The sequence below is a fragment of the Accipiter gentilis genome, chromosome 6 (genome assembly GCF_929443795.1).
Source record: "Accipiter gentilis chromosome 6, bAccGen1.1, whole genome shotgun sequence".
Classification (NCBI taxonomy): Eukaryota; Metazoa; Chordata; class Aves; order Accipitriformes; family Accipitridae; genus Astur; species Astur gentilis.
This window is the reverse complement of record NC_064885.1, coordinates 25,987,693-26,012,116: the sequence shown is the minus strand read 5'-3', so window position 1 is coordinate 26,012,116 and position 24,424 is coordinate 25,987,693. Positions and strand designations below refer to the sequence as shown.

Sequence of the window (24,424 nt, the reverse complement as noted above, 5' to 3'; positions counted from 1 at the left end):
GTTGTTGCTCAGTAGTGTTTAGACTATAGTCAAGGATTTTTCAGCTTCTCCTGCCCAGCCAGCGAGAAAGCTGGAGGGGCACAAGAAGTTGGGAGGGGACACAGCCAGGGCACCTGACCCAAACTGGCCAACGGGGTATTCCATACCATGGGACGTCCCATCTAGTTTAGGAACTGGGAAGTGGGTGCGGGGAATCGCCGCTCAGGGACTGGCTGGGTGTTGGTCGGCGGGTGGTGAGCAATTGCCCTGCGCATCATTTGTACATTCCAATCCTTTTATTACTACTGTTGTCATTTTATTAGTGTTATCATTATCATTATTAGTTTCTTCTTTTCTGTTCTATTAAACCGTTCTTATCTCAACCCAGGAGTTTTCTTTTTTTTTCCCCTGATTTTCTCCCCCATCCCACTGGATGGGGGGGAGTGAGTGAGCGGCTGTGTGGTGCTTAGTTGCTGGCTGGGGTTAAACCACGACAAGAGGCCATGGGCTGCTGGAAGCAAGAGAAAAGCAACACCTGGACTTTTCCCACCCTGATCCTCTGCCTTTGTGGATTCTTCTACATGATGAAACCATCAGAACCTTTCCTAACACCCTATCTAACAGGACCAGATAAAAACCTCACCATAGATGAGGTATTGCTTTACTCTGCCTTTTCTTTGACATGCATCAGCAAAAATAAAGGAAGTAAAACTTTAAACAAAGTTATTAAACAAAGATAAAAACCAAAAAAAGCACAAATGTAACCAGCTTTGGCAGATTAGAATTTGCAGCAGATGGCATAAATAGAAGATCCATTTAATAGATTAAAGATCCATTTGCCTGCTCAACCGTCACATGCTGCTTCAATGTGGCTATATATTTTATTAATTCCCTCAGAGCAAAACCTTCCCTCTACAAAGCCATTTAAAACTAAATGAACTTCCTTTCCCCAAGAATAACACAGAAATTTCCTCTTCTTTCCTAGGTTACCAACCAGATTTTCCCAGTTTGGACATACTCCTACCTTGCACTCCTTTTCCCAGTCTTCCTGATTACAGACTACGTGCGCTACAAGCCCATCCTCCTCCTCCAGGGCGTCAGCTTCATCGTCACGTGGCTCTTGCTCCTCTTCGCACACGGAGTGGTGGCCATGCAGTTGGTGGAATTCTTCTACGGGATGGTGACAGCCACCGAGGTCGCCTATTACGCCTACATCTACAGCGTCGTCAGCACCGATCACTATCAGAGAGTGACGAGCTATTGCAGAAGTATCACTCTTGTTGCAGCCACCGTTGCGGCCGTGCTGGGACAGCTGCTGGTTTCCTTAGCAGATGTATCCTACTTTCACCTTAATGCCATTACTTTGGCTTCCGTGTCCCTGGCATTTGTTTGTTCCTTTTTTCTCCCAATGCCCCAAAAGAGTATGTTCTTCCACAGGAAAGATGTCACAGAAACTCTCCCAGGACCAGATAAAGTCGTGGCTACAGTCGGCTCCGACAGGCCATCGAGCTGCCAAGAGGACAAGAGCTCTGTATCTGCTGACAGGGGACCAGCACCTGAACCACAGGCTGACAATCCCAAGCCCCAGAATCACATGCTTAGCGTACTGGTGCAGCTGAGCAAGGACCTGAGGGATTGCTACAGCTCTAGGAAACTTCTGTACTGGTCCTTGTGGTGGGCTCTGGCTACAGCGGGCTTTAACCAGGTTCTGAATTATATCCAAGTGCTGTGGGACTTCAGAGCCCCCTCTCACAGCTCTGCAGTGTACAATGGAGCTGTTGAAGCAATAGCAACTTTTCTGAGTAAGTTAGTGTCTAGGCATCGATCACAAACACAGTCTCTAAAGTTTTACTTTAGAACACTTTTAAAGTGCTATTCCCTTGCAGACACTCCAGGAAGCCTGTGTATGCATTGTGCATTCAAGACCTAGTTCTTTGTTGTACCAAACAGTTTAAATGCGAGCTATGTTATTTTTCTTCAGGACTGGGACACCCAACTTTACCCTACCAGTATGTAGAGAGTGTCTACATACTGAGAGTGTACAAGTCATACAGACTTTACATCCAGCTGCTACATCCAGAGGCACCTGTGTTTCTTTGGATGAGGTTGTTGGGGTGGGGTTTTTTTCCCAAACAAGTATCACAGAGTTCCCATAACAATGGTATCAGCTTACACAGATGAGAGAAGTTTTTCATAAATATTTACAGAACAAGAACATAATCCTCTCATTAAGATCTTTTTCTAGTGAAATACTCTCATTCAGCAGGACAGAAGGAAGAATTTTAGTCATGCCAAGATATAGAGATTTGCAGAAAAAGACCTTATTCAATTCATTATACTACTGACGTTAACCATTACGCTTTTGCACTGGAAGCAGATGCCCACACCACATACTCAAAGTAATGTTATCAAAAGGTTACATCAGAGGATACCACCCCGACTTGGCAGCATTTCTCATATTCATGTTGTGCTGCTGTAGAAAACTTGCACAAGACATTGGGGTGTGATCCACCAGGGAAACTAAACATGCCTACATCATACCTGGTCATTCAGGATACACTTATAGTCATTAAGGAGAAACAGATACTTCTAAGGTTAAAAATTACTCTTGTCTTGAGGTAGGCAACTAAACAGACCAATTGAATCTTGAATTGAGAGCACTTAACTCCTGCAGTGTCTACTTCTTGATGAATTCCTCTTTCTCATGGAATTGCCTATTTCTAAACGTAGAGGTGTAGAAGTCTTAAAATTGTATAAGACCCCCAAGATGGATAGTCAGGTGGCTTATCTTCGCAACAGGTGCATCTCTGTAGCAGGCCCAACAAAAGGAAATCGTGCCTATCCTTTCTCATTTCCCTGAATATACTCACTTGATACTTCACAAAACTCCCTTTTTTGACAGCTTAGCCCCTTTATGAGCTGCACAGAGCTAAACTGTTAAGCTATAAGGTTTACTACTTTAGCTATAAAGCAAGCTAGTAGAAGCTGGAAGAATTGTTCTTCCTGAGCTCCAGTGTTCCTAATTCTCTCCCTAGGAGAGACATGCTGGGGTACAGACAGCTAAATAATGAATCCTTCTACATAGCAGTTTATCCTGTGAAGTGAAATAAAACGTTAAGAAAAGAATGGCAGAGATTTGATTTATGCAGTTGTCTAAAAATGACCAGTCATCTGCATGACTTCAGAAGTGGTTAGAGATGCTTTCAAAACACTTCAGAACTACCCTGCTTCATTATTCAGCATTGCCTTTCGGCATGTGAGGGTGGCAAGACTTGGTGATATAGGTTATAGAACAGATACAACATTTACTTTTTTTTTTTCTTTCCTCTTTTTCTAGGCTCGGTAACATCTTTTGTAGTACAATATATGAAAATTAACTGGGACCTTTTTGGAGAACTGGCTTTAGGGATCTTCTCTGCAATAAATGCTGGTTCTTTATTTCTCATGCACTTCACTACCAACATCTGGGCATGTTACGCCAGCTATCTCATTTTCAAAGCATGCTATATGCTCCTTATAACAATAGCAACGTAAGTATAAAACCTTACAGTGCTGCCATTATGCACAGAATACTGACCATACTTTAAGTTTACTTTGGGCATCCCTCCTTTTACTCAGAGATAGCTGATCTAATGCTAGACATAACAGTTTAGGTAAAGACAAGGATACTTAAATGTCTAGTTATGTTGTTTTCGTTCTTCTAAACAAACATAAAAGAAAAATTATCAAAAGGACATTGAACATTTACCTAGGCAGAAATTAAACAAGGTACAAGATGTCTTTGTTACTAAAGGCAATGATAACAGCAAAACATATGAGCTATTTTCCTCCTTCCTGTCATGGAAGATGCAAAATGAGCAATAAGGACAAGCATGCCTTAACAACCATCCTTTAAGATCCCGTTATGTCTAGACCACCTTGCTGATATGCTTTTTAGCAGGCTATGAACCGCATGAATGTAAAAAAAGATTTGGCATAGAGTGTTCCCCAACATACCTTTGAACATAAAATCCTTAATGATATTATGATGTTAAGAAGGAATAAAAGAGAACATTGGACGTATAAACTCAGACAAGATCTCTTAGGAGACCAAGCTATTCTGTTGTCAGAAATAGAAAAACAGAAATAATATAAATAACAAAATTATATATAATCTGTGTTAAATATAAACCATTTTTATTACTCCAGTTATTTTATTGATTTGAATGTCTTTAGACATACCACATTATTTCATTAACAAAAATACCAGATGTATTTTTATGTCAAAACCCAAAATTATTTGGATACCATTTGAAAAAAAAAAAAAGCTAAAACTATAATGCATGACAAGATAATGCCTATCTTGAATGAAACCAAGTGAATCCTCTATTTTCATTTTGGTGGATTGTTAGTACATTATAGTGGATCACACCTGGACTATTTCAACATATTCTACAAAAAAAAAAAAGTAAAACTTGCACAGAAGAACCCTGCTAAAAATAATTGAAGAGAGTACTGCAGGATTAATACCCTTTTGTTCAGATAGAAACTGTGGAGATAAATACTACAAGAAAATATGTTCTGATTATTGCCAAAAAAGATATTGCAAGGAAAATCTACAGGCTTTTGATGGAAATAAACAGTATGCTACCTCCACTGTCAAGCCACAAAGGAAAAAAGTTATTCACATCATCACAGAAAAGTTGGTTAGAAGATACCCATAGTGACCTTCTAGTCTAACCTCCCAGCAAGGACAGAACCCCTGCCAATGCCAGATCAGGTCATGGTTTTGTCTGGCCAGCTCTTTGAAAGCCTCCAACCATGGAGGCCTTACAACCTGTCTGGCACAGTCTGTGAAGGTAGAGAAGGAACAAAGGGGAACGTTAAAGAGATCTGATATTCTACTAGATAAAGCAGATCACCTGATGACATGGTTTGGAAAAGCAACACAGACAAGTACAAAAACATCAAAATACACTATGATAGTCAAGACATTTTTTTAGAGAAAGCAAGGAAGCAAACAAACAAATGAAGCACCATTTACTCCATCCCTGATATATATCATCTGCATGAATCATTTCTCTTCATCAACTAAATGGAGAGCAACAGCTTTCCCCCAGTGTGAAGTCACTGACCTGCCACTCTCGCATTAGGTTCCAGATTGCAGTCAATCTGAGCATGGAACGCTATGCCTTGATGTTTGGATTCAACAACTTCGTTGCACTGGTGATTCAGACCATTCTTACAGTAGTCATCGTGGATTCAAGAGGCCTGGGACTGGGCATAGTGACTCAGGTAAGTGCTATTAACTTACTTCCTATGTACTGTGTAGCCAATTCATCTTCAAGAAAGAAATTGCTATGCCAAAGGACAATTTTAATCCCTCTTTCTTCTGTGGAAATCTAAACATCTTGCTCTTCCCTCATATCAGCCATCATTCTTCCCTTTTGCCTTTTAGTGCAGCATTTAGGATTACAGATGCTGGTCTTTGACATTTTAAAGGCAGATACACCAGAACATAAATAATCAGGCCCTGCTATCTGACCAGCTTTTGCTAATTAACAGGACACTGAATAACACCCTCTCTGCCCAAAAATTCAGGTTGGTTTTCTCAGATGCAGAATCAACATGACCATATGTTGTTAGGGGAGTCAAGACCATGAGACACAGCCTGGATTATTGGAGTTATTTCAGCTCAAGTGAAAAGGACTCCTGCCTTCTAACTCCATCTCAGGAGCAAACCTGGTCTGTATCTCAATGTGAATAATAGAATTTTCTGCCCATAGTTTGGGCACTTAATTTGGGGTTCGATATCCTATCTCACAGTAGTGTCCCGAACTTCAGTCAGATCAGTTCCACTCATGTTGGAGTCAACTGAAATGTACCGATTTCTGCATTTTCTCAGATGGGATCTCAGCTGGGGCAGCTTCCTACTCCCACAGACTGGAAGATGACTAAACCTAATCAGATACTCTGCAGAGAGAAGGCAAAAATTACTTTAAAAGATTAAAGACTGAATTAAACACCAAAAATTGAAACTTTAAAATTAAGGACAGGAATACGTAGGGCTTCAAAAATAGCCTTGCCACTGTTCTTGGAAATACTGATACAAAGTCATGGTATATTTACTGAGGTCAGTGTGGTGACAGTACTGAAATGTGCAAGAGCAAAAAAGGACCAAGTCAGACTCTTCACTTATAATATTAATGACTATGTGGGTAATGAAGCTACTACATTTGCATTAACAGAAAAAAACCCCTGTTCCTATCCCTCCCCCCCTCTGATGTTTATTAAGAGACATAAGGATTGGAAGCAAGGGGCATTTCTTCATTCCTCAAAGATCTGCTGTTTGCTGGAAAAGCTAAGATTTTGCTTACTCACAAAGCAAAAACTTGAGCATAGAGAAACTGTGCCAGAACACAAGTAAACAAAATAATAGAGTGTCTGTCATCTCCAGAAGAAGCAGTGTTTCCCTAATGTGTTTTTCATTAATTCTTCTGCCTTTTTCTCTCCCCCTCCCAGTTTTTAATTTATGGCAGCTACTTTGCATTCATAGCTGGGATTTTCTTGATCAGAAGCATTTGCATGCTTGTCTCAAGCACATGCAAAAGGAAAATAGCAAGATCTTGCAAAGAGCATCTGAACCACGCTGAACATGAATCAAAAGAGCAGATTGTAACTGGCTATACGACATGGCTGTAGGGGTCAGGCAGACAGGCTCACACGGCCAGGCCCTCGTGGGAGAAGAGTTCCTACTGCAGCGTGCAGGGAACAGCAGTGCAAGATGAATCTACCACACAGCCCTGAAAAGCTACGCTGAATCATATAGTACTTCATTACAACATATGCCAACTAAGAGATCACCATAATGGCACTGTGCCAAGAAGAAAAGATAAGCTGCTTTAGATTCTTATTTACTTGCCTATAAATAGCCTAACAGCAGTAATCTATACACAAGAACAGAGCAACCACCTGGGCATCCTACTGTGCATAATGGCAAAGATCAGAGATCACCTTGCCTTGCTTGTTTCAGCTCTTGTATACAGTGTTGGCAAGCTGCTTCCCTGACCATTTGCTCATGCGTGCGGGTGAAGGGTCTATCCCCCCCTTTGCACATACCTTGTTCTGAACCAAGGAAGAAGGGATTGTGTTTCATCATTATATTCTTTCCTACCTAATGTCATGGTTTAACCCCAGCTGGCAACTAAGCACCACACAACCACTCGCTTACTCTCCCTACCCCCACAGTGGGATGGGGGAGAGAAACGGAAAGGTAAAAGTGAGAAAACTCATGCATTGAGATAAAGACAGTTTAACAGGTAAAGCAAAAGCTGCCTGCATAAGCAAAGCAAACCAAGGAATTCATTCCCCACTTCCCATGGGCAGGCAGGTGTTCAGCCATCTCCAGGAAAGCAGGGCTCTGTCACATGTAACAGTTACTTGGGAAGACAAATGCCATCACTCCGAACGTCCCCCCTTTCCTCCTTCCCCCAGCTGTATATGCTGAACATGACGTTGTATGGTCTGGCCTACCCCTTGGGTCAGTTGGGTTCAGCTGTCCCGGCTGTGTCCCCTCCCAACTCCTTGTGCCCCCCCCAGCCTGCTCGCTGGTAGGGTGGGGGGAGACACAGAAAAGGCCTTGGCTCTGTGTGAGCACTGCTCAGCAATAACGAAAACATCCCTGTGTTATCAACGGTGTTTTCAGCACAGCCCCATACTAGCTACTGTGAAGAAAAGTAACTCTATCCCAGCCAAAACCAGCACACTTAACTACAGGCAATTTGTGACAGACTCCTCTGTTCTAATTTAAAACCCCACATCAGAAGCAGGCCTGTTGCAGACAACAGTGCAGAAAAGCAGGGTTTGCACAACCTATCTGAGAAGGTTCACTAAAACATTGCTAAGCCACAGCTGTTGCTGGGCCTGCATTTGAAAGCTGCAACCTAAACACTGTACTTGTATCCCAAGCACAAATACAGGCTGGATGATGAGTGGACTCAGAGCAGCCCTGCAGAGACTGACTTGGGGCTGTTGGTTGACAAGAAGCTCAACATGACCTGGCAATGTGCGTTTGCAGTCCAGAAAGCCAACTGTACCCTGTGCTGCATCAAAAGAAGCGTGACCAGCAGGCCGAGGGAGGTGATTCTCCCCCTCTACCCCACTCCCATGAGACCCCACCTGGAGTACTGCGTTCAGCTCCAGGGCCCCCAACATCACAAGGACATGGACCTGTTGCAGCGAGTCCAGAGGAGGGCCACAAAGATGGTTAGAGGGCTGGAGCATCTCTCCTATGAATACGGGCTGACAGAGTTGGGGTTGTTCAGCCTGGAGAAGAGGAGGCTCTGGGAAGACCTTATAGCAGCCTTCCAGTACCTAAAGGGGGCCTACAAGAAAGCTGGAGAGGGACATTTTACAAGGGCATGTAGTGATAGGACAAGGGGTAATGGCTTTAAACTGAAAGAGGGTAGATTTAGATGAGATGTAAGGAAGAAGTTCTTGACTGTGAGGATGGTGAGGCACTGGAACAGGTTGCCCAGAGAGTCTGTGGATGCCCCATCCCTGGAAGTGTTCAAGGCCAGGTGGGATGATGATTTGAGCAACCTGGTCTAGTGGAAGGTGTCCCTGCCCATGGCAGGGGGCTTGGAGCTAGATGATCTTTCAGGTTCCTTCCAACCCAAACCACTCTATGATTCTATGATTCTACTGAGACCATAGCAACATCAGCCCAGAAGGGAAAAACTTCCGAGTCAAAACAAAATGCAAGGGCCCCACTCTTTTCCTTGTGCTTCCAGTAAAGTTAAATTCAGGACTGAGAGTCTTGCAGTTTCAACAGGAAAAGAAAAAAAAAGTCAAAGGGATTGAGTGGTATGGACTAAAACCAGAGAAGTACATTGTGCAGAAATGTGGCTGGTTCTGCACAGGAAAATTCCCAATTAACACGAATATCCAAGACGACTTATAACTGAAACAGAAAGCTAGCATCATGTCTGCTTTTGAGTGCCAAATGAGGGAGGTCCCCTGGTCTTTGCCAAGGATTTGGCAGGGTCAGCATCTCAGAATTTATCAAGAGGATTCAAGGCCTACAGCTACTTAAGTCCAGCACAAAGGACAGCTAGTGCAGGAGAAGAAAAAAGAGCCTGTGAGTTTGCATAGTGAATCCCCAATTTAATACAAATTATATCCATATGTTAAAGTTATTTCTGTACTGCTGTTTGCTTCTAGCTTTCAATACCTACATCTAACTAATAAAAATAGAAAATGCTTAGCATTTACAGAATAATATTTTTCCTGTAGAGACATAAGCTATCATTTGTACAGACATATGTGCTTTTCATACAGTTGTCATATACTGCAACTAGACAAACTGCCCAGAGGCGAGAGGAGGCAGGAGAGAAGCAATTTGTTTCAAGTCACAAGAAGAATTGGTAATATTTGACCAAATGAACCCAGCTCATTTTCTAGGCCTTTTGTTTACTCTTGTGCACTGTGTGGACATTCTCTATTGTAAACTGGCTCTAAGCAGAACAGCCTAACCAATGCAGTTGTAAAAGTGGGACATGTACATAGTTTGCAGTAAACAGTAAATATCTTTTATTACTGCAGAACTGAGGGCATGATATTCCTGCCTGAAGAAACGGTGACAAAGTCCAGTAGAGCACGGACTATTTTGTTTTACTTTTCCTTGTGAGTAGGAAACTTCTTTTGAGGCATTTAGTTACAGAACTAGGTGCCAGTCCTGGGACTAGAATCTAACTAGAGTTTGTGTTTAAATGAAAAAGAGAAACTTGGTATTTCCAGCTCCACAGTCTCCAACTGCCTTTGGTACAGCAATGTAAAGATTTCTCGCCATGTATCATCAGACAAAAGGAAAGGTATCAGCTACATGTGAAAATTCTTGCTATTATTAAAAAAACATGGCAGTAGTAAGCTGCAGGAAAGGAACTAGAAAAACTAGTAAGAAAGAACCATAAAAATTCTTCTGTTCTGAACTGGTCAGAGATTACAGCCTTCCAGCTATGTGGGATGGCACTAAGGAGCAAAGGAACCAAGCAGAAACACACACACACAAATCTATTCCTATTCTCTTAAATTTCCAAAAGAAAGATTCTGAGTTTGGGAGTTGGGGGGAGCATTTGTGGGGGTGGGGGAGAAATAGGGAAGGAAGAGGGCAGCTCTTACGAGTGTTAGGAAGGACATGGCACATTGGAGGTGGAAACAACAGCAAGAGAAAGGTATGGTTTTATGTTACCATGGGTTTTCAGCTGCAAATCAGTATTAACCCAGTAATCAGTTAGAGAATTCATCCAAAATAGTCACAGGCACACATCTACCTATGTGTTCACGTACGTACACATGCATTTTTTGGAGAGGAGATAGCTGAGGCTTGGCAAGTTATGAGCAAGGCTGGAAACAGGCTGTAGTTCTGCAGGAAAAGGAAACTGAACAAATCCACCTCTCCTTGCAGCTTTTAGTATTAAGTGCTTATCTCTCTCCCAGCATGCTAAAGGATTCCAAGTAAATGTGAACATCCAGAGCTGAGCACATCGCTCCCCATAGCTACAACCCCCTTCAAGTACAACACTAACTACCTTCAAAACTTTACTGCGTTTGGGCACAAGTCTTCCATGAAGACACAGTCCAGCAAGCTGATAAGGCCAGGTCTGGCCAACAACGCAGCGAACAGATTGTATCTTTGTATTCAAAGCAAGCTTGCTTAATAACCAAGCACTCTGTGGGTTACCAGAGAAATGCTAGTCAGCAGCCACTTTTCAGCAGGCCAGTAGACGTACCCAGCAGCATCTTCCCCATGATTCTTCTCCTTTCTTGGAAGCCATTGGTAAAGAAAGAGAATGAAATGCAGAGGCAGGCCTGGCTTCTCCAAACGCTTGCCTGCCTGGCCGCACTACACGCTTGAAGCAGTGCGAGAGCTTTCCATACCTGTAGAACAAGGCCACGCTCCGTCCAGCTCACAAAGCTGCTCTGGGCAGCATGTGGGGCCCCTCCTGTCAGGGCCACAGCGTTTGCTCCCAGCGTCAACACACATCCCGCCAACAGGCTGCAGGGTCAGCTCCATCCTCTGGTGAACCTTGGAAGACGTAGGAAGTCCGGTCTAAAAAAAAAAAAACGGGTAAAGGAAAGCAAAGCAGCAGCATTTCTCTGAAGTAGTTCTGGTTTGATTTTTTTTTAGCTTAAAAAGTCGATTTAGAAGCTCCCTATCTTCTCGTCCATTTGCCCTTAAGTGACAGATTGGTACTTATACAGAAGTAATTCCTGGCCAACTAACGGAATGAAGTATTCTATGCCCTACCTCCCCGCACCCCCAGCAAAGGGACAGTCAGAAGAGACCTGCAAGCCCAGAGGCTGCTGCGCTATGCACAGGGGACGGTCAGTGTCAGCCCAAACTGTAAAATGGGTGCTGTGTCTTATCCATGAATCAGAGACCAGAGCTTTTAAAGGTATTTATTAACACAAAAATGCAATCAAGTGATTGCTTTCTTGCCATGTAAGTTTTTATTAATCATTAGCTACTGTGAGTCTTAAAGCTTTATCTTAAAATTAGAACTCAGTTTGCTGACAGCCTGTAAAGGAGAAAGCTTCCTCTGCAATCTTCATGGACAAGTTTTGCAAGCAAGAAGAGCTGTGATAAGTTGTTATTACTGTAATTTAAATTCTGTTAACATTTCCTCATGTTTAGAAAGAACTTTTAGGAAACAAAAAGACACGAATTTCTTACTACCTCCAGTCCTAAAGGGTGGTTTCTGACTTCTCTTCTACAAGACAGAAGGTCATCCTAGAAGGAAACTGCACATGAATCCACAACAAATGCACCACAGCCACAGCTTTGACAGGTAATTAATTACCTTCAGAGTTATTTGGAAGTGTGCTGGCCACTCAACTGCTCAGTGCGTTTGGAAGTGATGCAAGATTTATGCTGATGTTATTGATCAGTCCAGGGTTTAATATATTTTTATTTTTAAAAGGTAACAGATATCAAAAGATCTCAAAGCAGATCTAGAGTTAAGAATCATACAGGCTATATTTTATATACAATGATTTGTAAGAGAAAGATGATAATCAGAGGCAAACATTTAAAATCAAGTTTCAAGGTTAGGGCTGGGTTTTGTAACATTCCTCTGAAGTCACAGGAATACTGCTTTAATAACATACTATTTATGCTAGGTTTTAATAAATACAATCTCACGGTGCAAGTAGAAGCACTTTTGAAAATGTGCTTACTACAAGATGGAATTCAACAATTTAAAAGAAATAGCTTGTAACAGCTTAATTAAACATCACTCAGTGCTTTGCTTTCATTCTCTTATGTTTCAGAACATTCTTGTTTTACTTGTTTTCTGGGAACAGTGGAACTGACTTTCTAAGGCAAAACAAGTAAAATAAGCTTTAAACCCCCAAATCTCTATACTTCTTTTTGCTGCCAACTACAGTGAAGATACAAGTCTCATTCTTTTCCTTTTGATCATCACTTTCAAAAGTGAAGTCAAGCTTCATCTTTTCTAAGTCTGAGCAGGTACCATGAGCAGATAGTTTCTGCATCTTTCTTTACCCACTCAAATGTCTGGAGTGCAAGAAATACGATTTAAAGCATTTTGAAGACACCGAGCTCACAATGGGTTGTGAGCTGGCTGGTGGCTTTCATTGTCTGCAAAAAGGCTTGCACTTCTATCGTTCCACTTGGCGCTCAGGCTGCAAATCAACAGAAAAAAGCCTCCTTGACCATGCTGAGAACAAGCTTTAATCACACAGTTTGCCCACTCATTTATTCGGAAATGAGACTGTAATGGAACTTTATTCTTCTGCTAAGATACATCCACTCAATTCTAAGTACGTCATTAAGAACAACCTTTGATAGATGAAACAGAGACTGGAGTTTACCAACACCAATGCACCTTGATCCAAGTTGTTCATTTACAAGCTGCATCCGTGATCACTGGCAGGTTTAAGCAAGAGAAACATTAGCTGAAGTAGGGTTAGTTAAAAAGTAAACTTGCAAATGAATTTTTACTAACTATGAAGAGCATCTTTTAAAATTCCTGGTGTTCTCATTTCTTCACTACCTTTTTTTTTTTAGTTAGACTATGGATTGCTGGAAGAGAGCCACAGGCCACAGCTGGATTTATCCCACACTGATCATCTGTGCGAATGGATTTTTCTCCACAATGAGGCCATCAGAACCTTTTCTCACTCCTTATCTAACTGGACCAGAAAAAAACCTAACGATTGAAGAGGTAACTATTCTCTTAAGTAATAATTAATATGCTTAAAGCATTAAGTCCTACAGCAATAACTGAAGGGGAAATGAAATGTTCAATAATACAGGTATATTTATCTAGAGACTCATATTTAAGATGCTTCTGGAAAATAGTAAGGTGTTACCTCTTTTGCAAAAGGTCAAAACTTTAAAGTCTCCACATTCTTAGGACTTTCAAACCACTTTGGTGGCTGTTTAAGAAATTGATATTTTCAGAAAAATCAGGCTAGCTAGCTCCTCTCTCCACCTAGAGCCCCGGAGGAGGGGCAACACTAAGATTTATTTAACCTTATCATGGAATTGATTACACTGACAGTGACATAGGGATTGCAAATCGTAACAAAGCAGACTTCCCCTTATGAGCTGTTAGATTATTACCTACGTTACAGGGCTGTTTTATGCATTCATTAACCTGTGGAGATCAGATTCACATTCGAAAAAGTTCTGGGTTTTGTGGGGTTTTTTTGACAAAAGCACACACTGCAGGTTTCCTTGCTTTGCTCCTCTGTTCAGCACTGGCTGCTTCAGGAGTACGATTCCCAACAAAAGGGGACATAGTTAACAAGTAGCTGAGTCATGGAGCTAATGGTATAATTAGAAAACATAAGCTTGCTACACCCACATACAGCTAATATGAAGAACAGTCATTCCTGATGTGCAGTAGCAAATGTTAAGGCAGAAGCCCGCTAGCATAGTACGAACCCAAGGTTTCTTCTGAAAAAAATGTATTCATGGTTTGGGTTGTTGGGATTTTTTTCCCCCCTTTTCAATTTTTTTTTTTAACCACAAAGGAAAATTTTCTGTCTTACATGAAATTACACAAATAGCATGATAGGATGCCTTAGTTCTGATTCCAGCAAGAATCCTTAACTCAAAAGAAAGTAGAGTATAGATATTGGCTCTTTCAGTCAAACCCACCTCTGGTAAGCTAATTCCATAAGTTTCAGTCAAACACCTAAAAATTCTAATTATAGTTCAGAGAGACAAAAGAAGTCACCCAGAAAGATATAGTGAACCTGCTGCTCATCATGCAACTCACTCCAGTACAAGTTCAGAAGTATAAAGATAACCACTTACTGTTGTTCCTCCAGTATTTGAAACAATTCCTTTCTAATCCAATTGCTTAAGCAGAGAACAAGCGATCATGAACAGATACCCCAGCAGGTCCAGCAATTACTGGATAAGACCTCCCCAAAACAGGCAATTTGTACATCACAGAGTGAACTTTTCCTATGAGTGTATCTGAAAGAAGCTCCCCCTCCAGCTGTAGTCAAGCTGCCTGAGCAAGCACTGAGCTTTAGTGGTGACAGTAAACAGCACCTTCCAACCTGAATAGAGATCAGATATAGAAAAAGAAAAATAATTTCTTTTCAGAGCATCTATGCATTGAAGGCCAACTGAAGCTTACCAAAATACTGTTCCATCAAATACTTGCTTACTTCTTACACATTACATTTGAAGAAAACATAGAAGGTGAGGATAACACAGTAACAGCTACCCACTCACTATGTATAGTTCCAGTATACTTTTTTTTTCTAATTCTGACAAAGGAGAGAGGTGACCAAAGATACACAATGACTCGGATAAAAGTTAAAACTAAATAGGCATTCATTTTCAGCTACTGTGGGGAATAGGATTTGATGCTGGACAGGCTTTCCTCTGACACAAACAGTTACAACTGCTTTAAACAGCTGCACCTCAAAATCTACCTTATTCATAAGCCTTTACGAGAAATATTTTTAAAGCCAATCTACCTCTTTATGTAGTGGAGCCTAGCATCACTGTCTTCACCTTTTCAGGAGTACATTTACAGTTTTGTAATTCAAGGCAGTTAAACTCTGCACAATTCACACAATTCAATGTCTCCTGTAACCACAACTATGTTTCATCAATGCCATCATCACAAAGCTTCAAAGTCAACATTTAAAATGTATTCTTTAAAAAATATTTCTTTTATTATTTCCTAGGTTACCAACCAGATTTTCCCAGTTTGGACATACTCCTACCTTGCACTCCTTTTCCCAGTCTTCCTGATTACAGACTACGTGCGCTACAAGCCCGTCCTCCTCCTCCAGGGCGTCAGCTTCATCGTCACGTGGCTCTTGCTCCTCTTCGCACACGGAGTGGTGGCCATGCAGTTGGTGGAATTCTTCTACGGGATGGTGACAGCCACCGAGGTCGCCTATTACGCCTACATCTACAGCGTCGTCAGCACCGATCACTATCAGAGAGTGACGAGCTATTGCAGAAGTATCACTCTTGTTGCAGCCACCGTTGCGGCCGTGCTGGGACAGCTGCTGGTTTCCTTAGCAGATGTATCCTACTTTCACCTTAATGCCATTACTTTGGCTTCCGTGTCCCTGGCATTTGTTTGTTCCTTTTTTCTCCCAATGCCCCAAAAGAGTATGTTCTTCCACAGGAAAGATGTCACAGAAACTCTCCCAGGACCAGATAAAGTCGTGGCTACAGTCGGCTCCGACAGGCCATCGAGCTGCCAAGAGGACAAGAGCTCTGTATCTGCTGACAGGGGACCAGCACCTGAACCACAGGCTGACAATCCCAAGCCCCAGAATCACATGCTTAGCGTACTGGTGCAGCTGAGCAAGGACCTGAGGGATTGCTACAGCTCTAGGAAACTTCTGTACTGGTCCTTGTGGTGGGCTCTGGCTACAGCGGGCTTTAACCAGGTTCTGAATTATATCCAAGTGCTGTGGGACTTCAGAGCCCCCTCTCACAGCTCTGCAGTGTACAATGGAGCTGTTGAAGCAATAGCAACTATTTTAGGTAAGTAAAAGGTCATTATCAACTACTAACCCATCCAGTACTGATGGCATTCTTCAGCAAAGTCTTTGGTGCCTTTCTGTTCCTCTTCTATGAGGACCAAGGTCCACCACAACAGCCTCCAATATGTAACACTCAAACAGTGTGCAAAGCATGTTTTTACTGTACAATTTTCAATGGGGTCTTCAAAAATCATCTTAAAAAAATACATAGATATAAGCTTTTCCTTCTTAGGGTAGCCTCATTCCACCAAAGTGTTTTAAGGGTTTAAGTTCACAGCTCTGTTTAGACCATGAATTTAACTCCAAGTAAGCAGTTCAAAAAACCCTGTGCAATGACACCTTGCCCATTCCTCCCTCAAATACACCTTAAGCTAGGTGGTTTAAGAATTAAAAAAGCATATTAACAGATACACTGTTCTAGATTGTCTGTTTAGACAGTGGATTTAAAGATGATTTCAGGATGAGTGCTCCTGAACAAATATTCAGTGACTGCATCTGTATCCTGATCAACGAGTTTGCCTCCGGATACAATAAACAAGGAGAGGCTAAGAGCTGCAATTGGTAACACTGAGAAAACAAGGAATCTTATTAACGTGCATAAAGGCTTGAAGGGAAGGAGTAGAGGATGGAGCCAGAGTCTTTGCAGTGGTACCGAGTGACAGGACAAGAGGCAAGGTGCACAAATTTAAATAAAGTTCCACTTAAACATACAAGAACATTTTTATTATAAAGGCGATTTAACACTGGAACAAGTTGGCCAGAGGCGTGTGCTCTCCATCCTTGGAGGTGTTCAAAACCTAGACACCATCCTGAGCAGCTTGCCCTAGTTCACCCTGCAGGGCTAGGCTATCTCCAGAGGTCTTGTCCAACCTCACCCATTCTGATTCTCACTATGTTACTTGGTCCATCCAAATGACATTCCTCTTTGGCCACAAAACAGAAGGCACGTGGGTAAAGTGCAGCTTCATTTGAATAGCTTACAGTACCAATGCAGCCCCATTTTCAAGCTCATATTTACACAGCTGTATCTTCTCCTTCATACCAGGAGCCTTACGGCACATTTCTACAGGGAACTGTGTTTACTCTTCCTCCCTGCAATCAGCATGAAAATGCACTTTACTGAAGGTATTCCAAAACTTCTCAGGCTACTGGTTTGAGCCGTATTCCCAAGGGCTTTCTTACTTCTACACTCTCTGGCACTTGATACTATTTCAGGGTACAGAAAGCACTCACACTACTAGAAACGTCTGGTTATAGCAATGATGGACCAAAGGAGTAGGCCTGCTATGATTTTTTGAATTCTGATGAAGAGCACATACAGCCAGCAAATGAAGTCCAATTTTGCACTAGTGTGCTAGCCTGCCTGAAAACATCTGGGCAACTAGTAGTCTCTGGACTCTGATAACTCACCGCTGTATAACCTGCCTGGACCTGACTTCTCTTTGCATTTGAGCTACTAACCTCAGCATATCATGTTTCAAAGAGCTTTCATAAACCTACAGGAGCCTCTGTGCTAAAGGAGCATAAAAAAATGCCATAGCTGGATAACCTTCTTGAACTAGAAGTATTTCTCCAGAATTGAGATGGGGAGAAAAGTATACCTCATCATTATTGCAGAGATTAAAAAAAAAGAATTAAAAAAAATAAAAATCAAGGCGCTGGAGTTTGTTATACCATATTACAGTCAAGTAAGGGCTTTTACTGCATGTGATTGTTAATAAGGCATTGAGAAATGCAGTTCTTAAGATTTTCACCAGAAACTGAAAAGATGCTTTCATAAAAAAAAAAAAAAAAGAAAGCATGAAAGAGTACAACAGATTTTCACTCCATAAAGATCTTTACATGAAGGAATTAAACTCCATTATGCATATTTTGGCAGAAAATGCTTGGTAGGATTGTTTTTCTCTTTGCTCACAGATGTCAAAAAATGGGAGTAACAACAATAGACTGTACACTGCTGCCTCCAGCCTTAGGCATGAGGCATTTTCTCAGAGTACTTGTCTGCAAAGGCTCTGTAAGCAAGGAGAAAAAAAACCCTAACAGACAGAAGACTCCCACACCACTAACAGAAAATATAAACCACACCATTATCAAAGCCCATTGTGACCATAACAGTCTCAAGAGCTCTTGGCATGATTAATTTACACAGTTATGCAACAGCTCTAAAGGGATGATGATGTTTCAGAGTTTTAATTATTTTTATATTTTTAGGCTCAGCAACTTCCATGGCAGTTGGATACGTCAAAGTAAACTGGGATCTTTTTGGAGAACTGGCTTTGGGAATTTTCTCTGCAATGGATGCCGGTTCTCTATTTCTCATGCACTTTACTGACAACATCTGGGCATGTTATGCTGGTTACCTTGTGTTTAAAGCATGCTATATGCTCCTTATAACAATAGCAACGTAAGTATAATACACAACTGCTCTAATTAAACTGATTTAAATCAGTGTCACATTTTTAAATTTATCAAAATTTTACCAGAAGTTTCCCTAGAAATAAGATTTTTAAATAGGTCATAGCAGCAGCACATATTTCTAGCTTGTATAAAACTATGCTTAAAATTATACGACATAACCATTACAACAGGTTACTCCAAGTCAGAAACTACCTTATTCTGCACTTAGCTGTTCAATGGTCTCTGTACAAGTATTCTCTAAATGATCAAATGAAAATACACAGGTCTTTATTTAGCAAATATACCTTTTACTTATTTGAATGGATAAGTAGGATGCACAGAAGTGCCAAAGCCAAAAAAACAAGGGATTTCTGCCAAAATGAAGCTGTTAAATAGCTGAGATTGAAAAGGCTTTATCCTTTGAAGAAACCTCTGTGCACAATTCCCAAACTTCCTCCCATAAGTAAACTGCAAATGTCCTTGTTCTCCATAGTTTAGTTAACCTGTACATTCATTTTCAGGTTTCAGATTGCTGTCAATCTAAGCATGCAGCGTTATGCTTTGATGTTTGGCTTCAACAACTTTGTTGCACTGGTGATTCAGACAATTTTAACTGTTGTTGTAGTAGACTCAAAAGGCCTGGGACTGGATATCAGCACCCAGGTAAGCTACATTACTCACTCTGCCCTCAGGTCTGAAAGAGGGTCCCACTCCAAGATTAGCCTCTGGGAAGACACTAGGTAATGTGCTAGCTAGCTTAGGACAGTTACTCGCTTGAAAACAAGTTCATTTAAAGTGAACTGGCAGTAGCTACTACAACCTATTTGTCCTCTAGTCCTGCTAATTTTGCATTTCTGCAATAATTTTAGGAATATTTTCATAGAGCAAAAGGGAAAGGCTACCACCTATTACTCAGGGTGGTTTTTTTTTATTTAAAGGCTTACTATTCATAAGTTTATTGTCAGAATATCCTAAACAGAAACAGGAAGCAAGCTGAAAGGCAATCTATGGATCTGTTACTAGGGTAATTCTAAGTTACGCAGTTTCACTGGATGCACCTTTAAGTTACTGTAATTCTGAAAATGAACTGATCTCATGATTCCTCATTAAATTTCTAAATTTAAAGTTTAAACTTATATAGTGAATGAGGTCCAAGTCTCTAGCTTTCATCTTTTCAGAGAAGAGCAAGAAAGTGCAGGGCAGCTGTCCTCCTCCCTTATTGAAGTGGGGAGGGGAAGCACGTAACAGGGTATTCTCTCCCCCTCCTTTCGCAACTGCAGACTTCTATAGTATGAAGTCAAGCAGCCAGACTTCTTGAATCCCTTCAAGATGGCATCATTTTGGGGCACGGCTGACAGGGAAGGGAAGGCAGCAGTGGAGGGACACCCCTTAAGTTACTAACAGGAAAACCAGGTTTTTTACTCTTCCTCCTCCTTCTTCCCACCTCCATTTCCCAGTTTCTCATTTATAGCAGCTACTTCACATTCATAGCTGGAATTTTCCTGATCAGAAGCATATACACCATTATGTCCATCAAATGCAGAAATACTAGCGTGGCTAGTGAAAGCATTGATCATTAACAACGGAGACAAAAAGAATGGTTGCAAGCAACAGTGCAGAAGGCTGAACAATTCATCTGAACAATGAATTAGGAGAAACAACGTTCAATCAAGCAAGACTAGTCAACAGTGAAACAGGCTGTTTATGAGCCTACAGCATAAAGAGCTTTGTCAACAGGATGATGCATTTCGCCCATTTTCTTCATCAGTAGTTTAATACCAAACAATCCTCAATCAATCAAATTTAGTGATCTGACACCAAAACTTCGATTAATGCCACAACAAGCAAGTACATACAGTACCTTGCAACAGAAGAGCTTATAGAACACAACCTCTTATAGAACACAACTTTCACTTCTACCAAGTATTTCAATTAAATCCAATTAAATAAGATGTTCAAACATTCCTAGGGAATCTCAAGAAGCAATTGCCCCATAGCAGCTAGAGGACCTGTTGGAAAGCTTGTCGCAGAAGCGTTTTGAAAACTTAAGACTTCAACTGGAAGTTGTGACATGCATTTTTAAAGCAAGTTAACAAATAGCAATAAACCAGTTTTTTCCAAAAGATGCTACTTCTGTATGTTCAAAGGTAGATTACTACAATGCTGTAGAGCACAGCAATACTACCACTTTAATTTACAAATGGCCAAATGCAGTCATTTTGGATTCCACACAAACAACACACTCCTCAGAAATCTAAAGTTACAGGACCATAAGGAAAACGTCGTTATATAGATAAGCTGCTACTGATGCAGTGACAGCTTTACTGTGAGTTTGTTGGAGATGTACAAATAAAACACACTAACCTTCCCTTTGAGTGTCTGTCTTGATAAGCATATGCATTAATTATGTCTGACAACTGCCGTGCCACACACACACACGCTTATCTTTGGAAGCAAAAAACCTCCTAAACTTCTTATTTTTAAGTCATGAGGAGACACTTCAATTTCTATACAAGGCAGTCTTACTGAAATAACACAACTAAAACTTTAGATATAACTAAAGCCAAGTTCTTTCAACTGTGTTCAATAATGTCCACTTTGGAATCAACTGTATCAGACAGCAGCAAATTCCATTGTATTGCTTTACCACAACTTACAGATTTGCCAGGAGTCCTAAGTAACTGATGTTTCCCCCAACTCAGCTCACAAGAAAGTAAAAAAAAATCACTAATTCCTTTAAAAACATACCTTTAAAAGCTGCTTGAACTTGCCTTTATGCCCCAGTTAAGTTTTCCCTTCAAGAGAGCAGAATACTTCCACCATATTTATAGTTCTCTTTCAGGAATTCCAAGTAAATTTGGTCCTTTTCAAATTAATTTCTTGCCTCAGCATTTGTTTCAACACAGTGCTTGGGATTTTACAGCCATTAAATAACTTTGAGCTGCAGTACCTGGGCATCACATCTGCCTTGTAGAACTCAGGATGTACTTCTTACAGCATCTTCATACACATGTAAGAGCTGACATATTAGGATTAAAAGTATTAATCTAGAAGGTCTCCAAATTAATTTTTGGTATAAGAGAGCTAAAGTTATCATCAAGTGAAGTGCTTTGATGCTAAAGCAGAAGAGGATTTTGAAAAGCTAGTGGAAGTATAGCTTTTTTGGCAACTATGCTAGTCGTGTGAGCAATTGCATGAACAACTGCAGACATTTCTAAGACAAAAACATTTACAATCATAGGTGAAGAATTAATTTTGTAAATATAGCTATTTAAAAATCCAATCAACAAGACAGCTATGGTGTCAGTTTCTGCTCAATGTAAAGGAGACTCAAAACAATACAAGATCTTCAGCTACTTGTCTGGAGTTTGACAAACTTAAAATTAGTGAACATACACTAAACAGATGCAGTTGTGTACAGTATAAGTTGCCAATCTTTAATCTGCATTCAAATTAGTTATGAAAAACAAGGTATTCCACTATTTCTGCAACATAATCTAAAGCTGAATGCCTTGCATACTTAAATGAATTTCAGCATCTCTTAGCAGTAATCAGCTTCACTTGGATCAGAACAATTTCAATAGATTCTGATCTCATTAGCCCTTGTCCTAAGCTTCATTTACATCAATTTAGGTGGAGAGCACAGGATTGTTCCCCTTCCACAATGCTGTTCATCTCCTTGATGAGACATCTGGTTGATTTGGTCCAGCTCCCTGCAATAAGCCTATTTAAGTGTTCCACAATTCCTTCTGAACCCCTGCAGTTCCCCACTCCCTACTGCATTTATGTGTTACTATTCCAAAACAGGTGAAGTCAACAACAGGGAAGAACTCCAGCCATTTATACTATGCTAGAAAACAGTGGTGAGCACAAGGGCATCACTAACATCTTGGAAACCCTCAATTGCTGGGGGTTTGTTTAATGACTTCCCAGAGAATCTCAGGAATTAAACTATACACCATAGTCTATCCAGCAGTCTTCATCAGAAAGAAAAGACAGACTTCAAGTCTGTTTTAACTTTAAATATGCCAACAGGACAAACCCAGACATTTAAGTAGGGAATGCTACTATAAACAGCTTGTATAAGCTGCACGTCCCCTGCTTTGAGACCTCCAAAGCTCCAAAAAAAGAAGGTAAGATACAGAAATTACTACCCTCTTATAGGCAGGCAATGGAAGTCAAAAGCACTGGCATAAGAGGGTTTTTGCAAGCAGTGGTCAAGTCTTTCAGCTCCCCTAGAAATAAGCAGACGTAATTGACTACCTGAGTGTTACAAGTGAAACATCTTACATTCAAGAATTTTCACATTTGTCTCAAAATGGGCTTGCACATCCTTTTCTCAAAAATCAATCTGACATTATTTATTCCTGTTATCTTGAAAACTTTTAGAATTTTATTCTCCAGCTGGTCAGAAATGTTTTTTTAAGGTTGCAGTTTATGTATTCATGATATATTTACATTATCTGCTTATTTCCAGTATTACACTTGAACTTAAACCAAGTTATCTCTGTGTTTAAATCACCATCACCAACTACTGATTCAGAGTTACATTTTTCTTGAACCTTCTTACTGTTACAGACTAGACAAGCCAGATGTTTTTCCCCCGTACAAATTCCATTCTAGTATGGCAGGAAAAATTCCAGTAACTAAAAAAATAATCAGTTATTAATATTCCACAGGAGGTCTAATATATATCAATTTTTAATAAAAAGAGTGCAATTACATCTGTGGTACCTTGGCCTGCTATTACACATGCTGTTCTGATCACAACTAAGTCTTGTTCTAAGACAGTCATTAGCTATCCATAATTACATGTCTTTTGCAGCTAACCATTTCTCAACTAACTACCCTCCTCCATGCTTCCAGTGTCCTTCATTACACAGCTACTCTGCCAAAATAATCCAAGTTCACTTAACATTTTCTTGTTCAATAGATCACTTCACTTGAGCTAGAACAGCAAGCTTAATCACAAGGACATGAAGAAACATATCCAAGTGAGGCACATGAAAATGTTAAGCTTAACTCACCTTTAAGCATATTGCTTCTGATAACTCATCTGTGTATGAGACTTACAAGATGTACATTTTAACCCAATAAAATGTTACTGCACAGAAATAATGCTACACAATTGGTTTCTTTTCTAATATTTATTTTTTTCACCTGCAAACTGTAGCAAAACATGATCAGCTTTATTATGCAGACAGGTATCCCTCTACCATTAGAGATTTAGGCATGTATAAATAGAAGAGCTCTTAGGAAAGGAAAACATTTTGAGAAATGAACAAACCTTCAATTTAACTTCATGACTTCCAATACCAATGGTTAAAATGATGTAGCTCATTCATTCCAAGAGATACAACAGCACCTTAAAGTGGCTGATCTATTTCCCAGTAACATTTTTCACATAACAATGTGTTAAAGTTACAAATACTGATATGCACAAATAGCTATTTTCTAAGAAAAGTATGTACAGTACTGCAGCATAATGAATGTGGTATCTGCAATAACTTATTAGCCAATTTTAATATACATGATACCGCTACTTTTTACCTGCCAGTTCACAGGTTCAAAGATGTTACCACAGCCCTCTGTTTTGCACATTATTATCTGGTGGGGGGTTGATTTTCTTGGGTTTTGTGTATTAATTTTTTTTTTTTAATTTTTTAAAAGGTACACAATGCAGGCTTTTATTTTTACTTCTTTTGTGTTTAAAGCTAATATCAGTGAAACAAGACAACAGTGCAAGAGGCGCAGAGATGTTATGTGACCACATAAGAGTTCTTTTGGGTAAAGTGTCTATAAGGCTATAAGAAAGGATTGGTTGATGAGCTTCCTGTTGGAAATTGTCCTGTTGGTGCACCAGCCTGGGGGAAAACAAAGAAAAATAAGACAAGACTTTTAAGATTTTTTTTTCGCATACTGTAAATCATAAATGCAGGATATATAAAAAAAGAAAACAACCTATTAGGAAATATTTCTGTCTTTATGTTGCAGTCGTCTTTTTTTTTTTCCCTAT

The 24,424-nt window shown here is 40.4% G+C and overlaps 2 protein-coding genes across 12 annotated transcripts in view; one reads left to right on the top strand and one right to left on the bottom strand.

Annotated features, from left to right (window-relative positions):
- Positions 1 to 216: 216 nt before the first annotated feature.
- On the top strand, positions 217 to 13,142 carry SLC19A3 (solute carrier family 19 member 3). 3 transcript variants are annotated; one of them, XM_049803904.1, is made up of 6 exons: positions 217 to 632; positions 965 to 1,781; positions 3,317 to 3,509; positions 5,112 to 5,253; positions 11,737 to 11,807; positions 13,049 to 13,142. In XM_049803904.1, the coding sequence occupies exons 1-6, from the start codon at positions 483 to 485 to the stop codon at positions 13,050 to 13,052; spliced, it is 1,377 nt and encodes a 458-aa protein (XP_049659861.1). In that variant the 5' UTR covers positions 217 to 482; the 3' UTR covers positions 13,053 to 13,142. The 3 variants fall into 3 exon arrangements, with proteins under 3 accessions (XP_049659861.1, XP_049659862.1, XP_049659860.1); XM_049803905.1 differs by lacking the exon at positions 13,049 to 13,142 and having other exon boundaries at positions 11,654 to 11,807; XM_049803903.1 differs by lacking the exons at positions 11,737 to 11,807; positions 13,049 to 13,142 and adding an exon at positions 6,481 to 9,194.
- A 10,394-nt stretch (positions 13,143 to 23,536) lies between these two features.
- AGFG1 (ArfGAP with FG repeats 1) overlaps positions 23,537 to 24,424 on the bottom strand; it is a 37,223-nt gene continuing 36,335 nt past the window's right edge. For all 9 annotated transcript variants that reach the window (XM_049803900.1, XM_049803893.1, XM_049803894.1 and 6 more), the window contains one exon: positions 23,537 to 24,272. In XM_049803900.1, the coding sequence (XP_049659857.1) occupies positions 24,213 to 24,272 (60 nt within the window). In that variant the 3' untranslated portion in view covers positions 23,537 to 24,212. The remainder of the gene's footprint in view (positions 24,273 to 24,424) is intronic.

Coding starts and splice junctions, on each gene's coding strand:
- SLC19A3 (XM_049803903.1), top strand. CDS start 483: ATGGGCTGCTGGAAGCAAGAGAAAAGCAACACCTGGACTTTTCCCACC. Junction 633..964: donor AAAACCTCACCATAGATGAG/GTATTGCTTTAC, acceptor CTTCTTTCCTAG/GTTACCAACCAGATTTTCCC. Junction 5,254..6,480: donor GACTGGGCATAGTGACTCAG/GTAAGTGCTATT, acceptor TCCCCCTCCCAG/TTTTTAATTTATGGCAGCTA.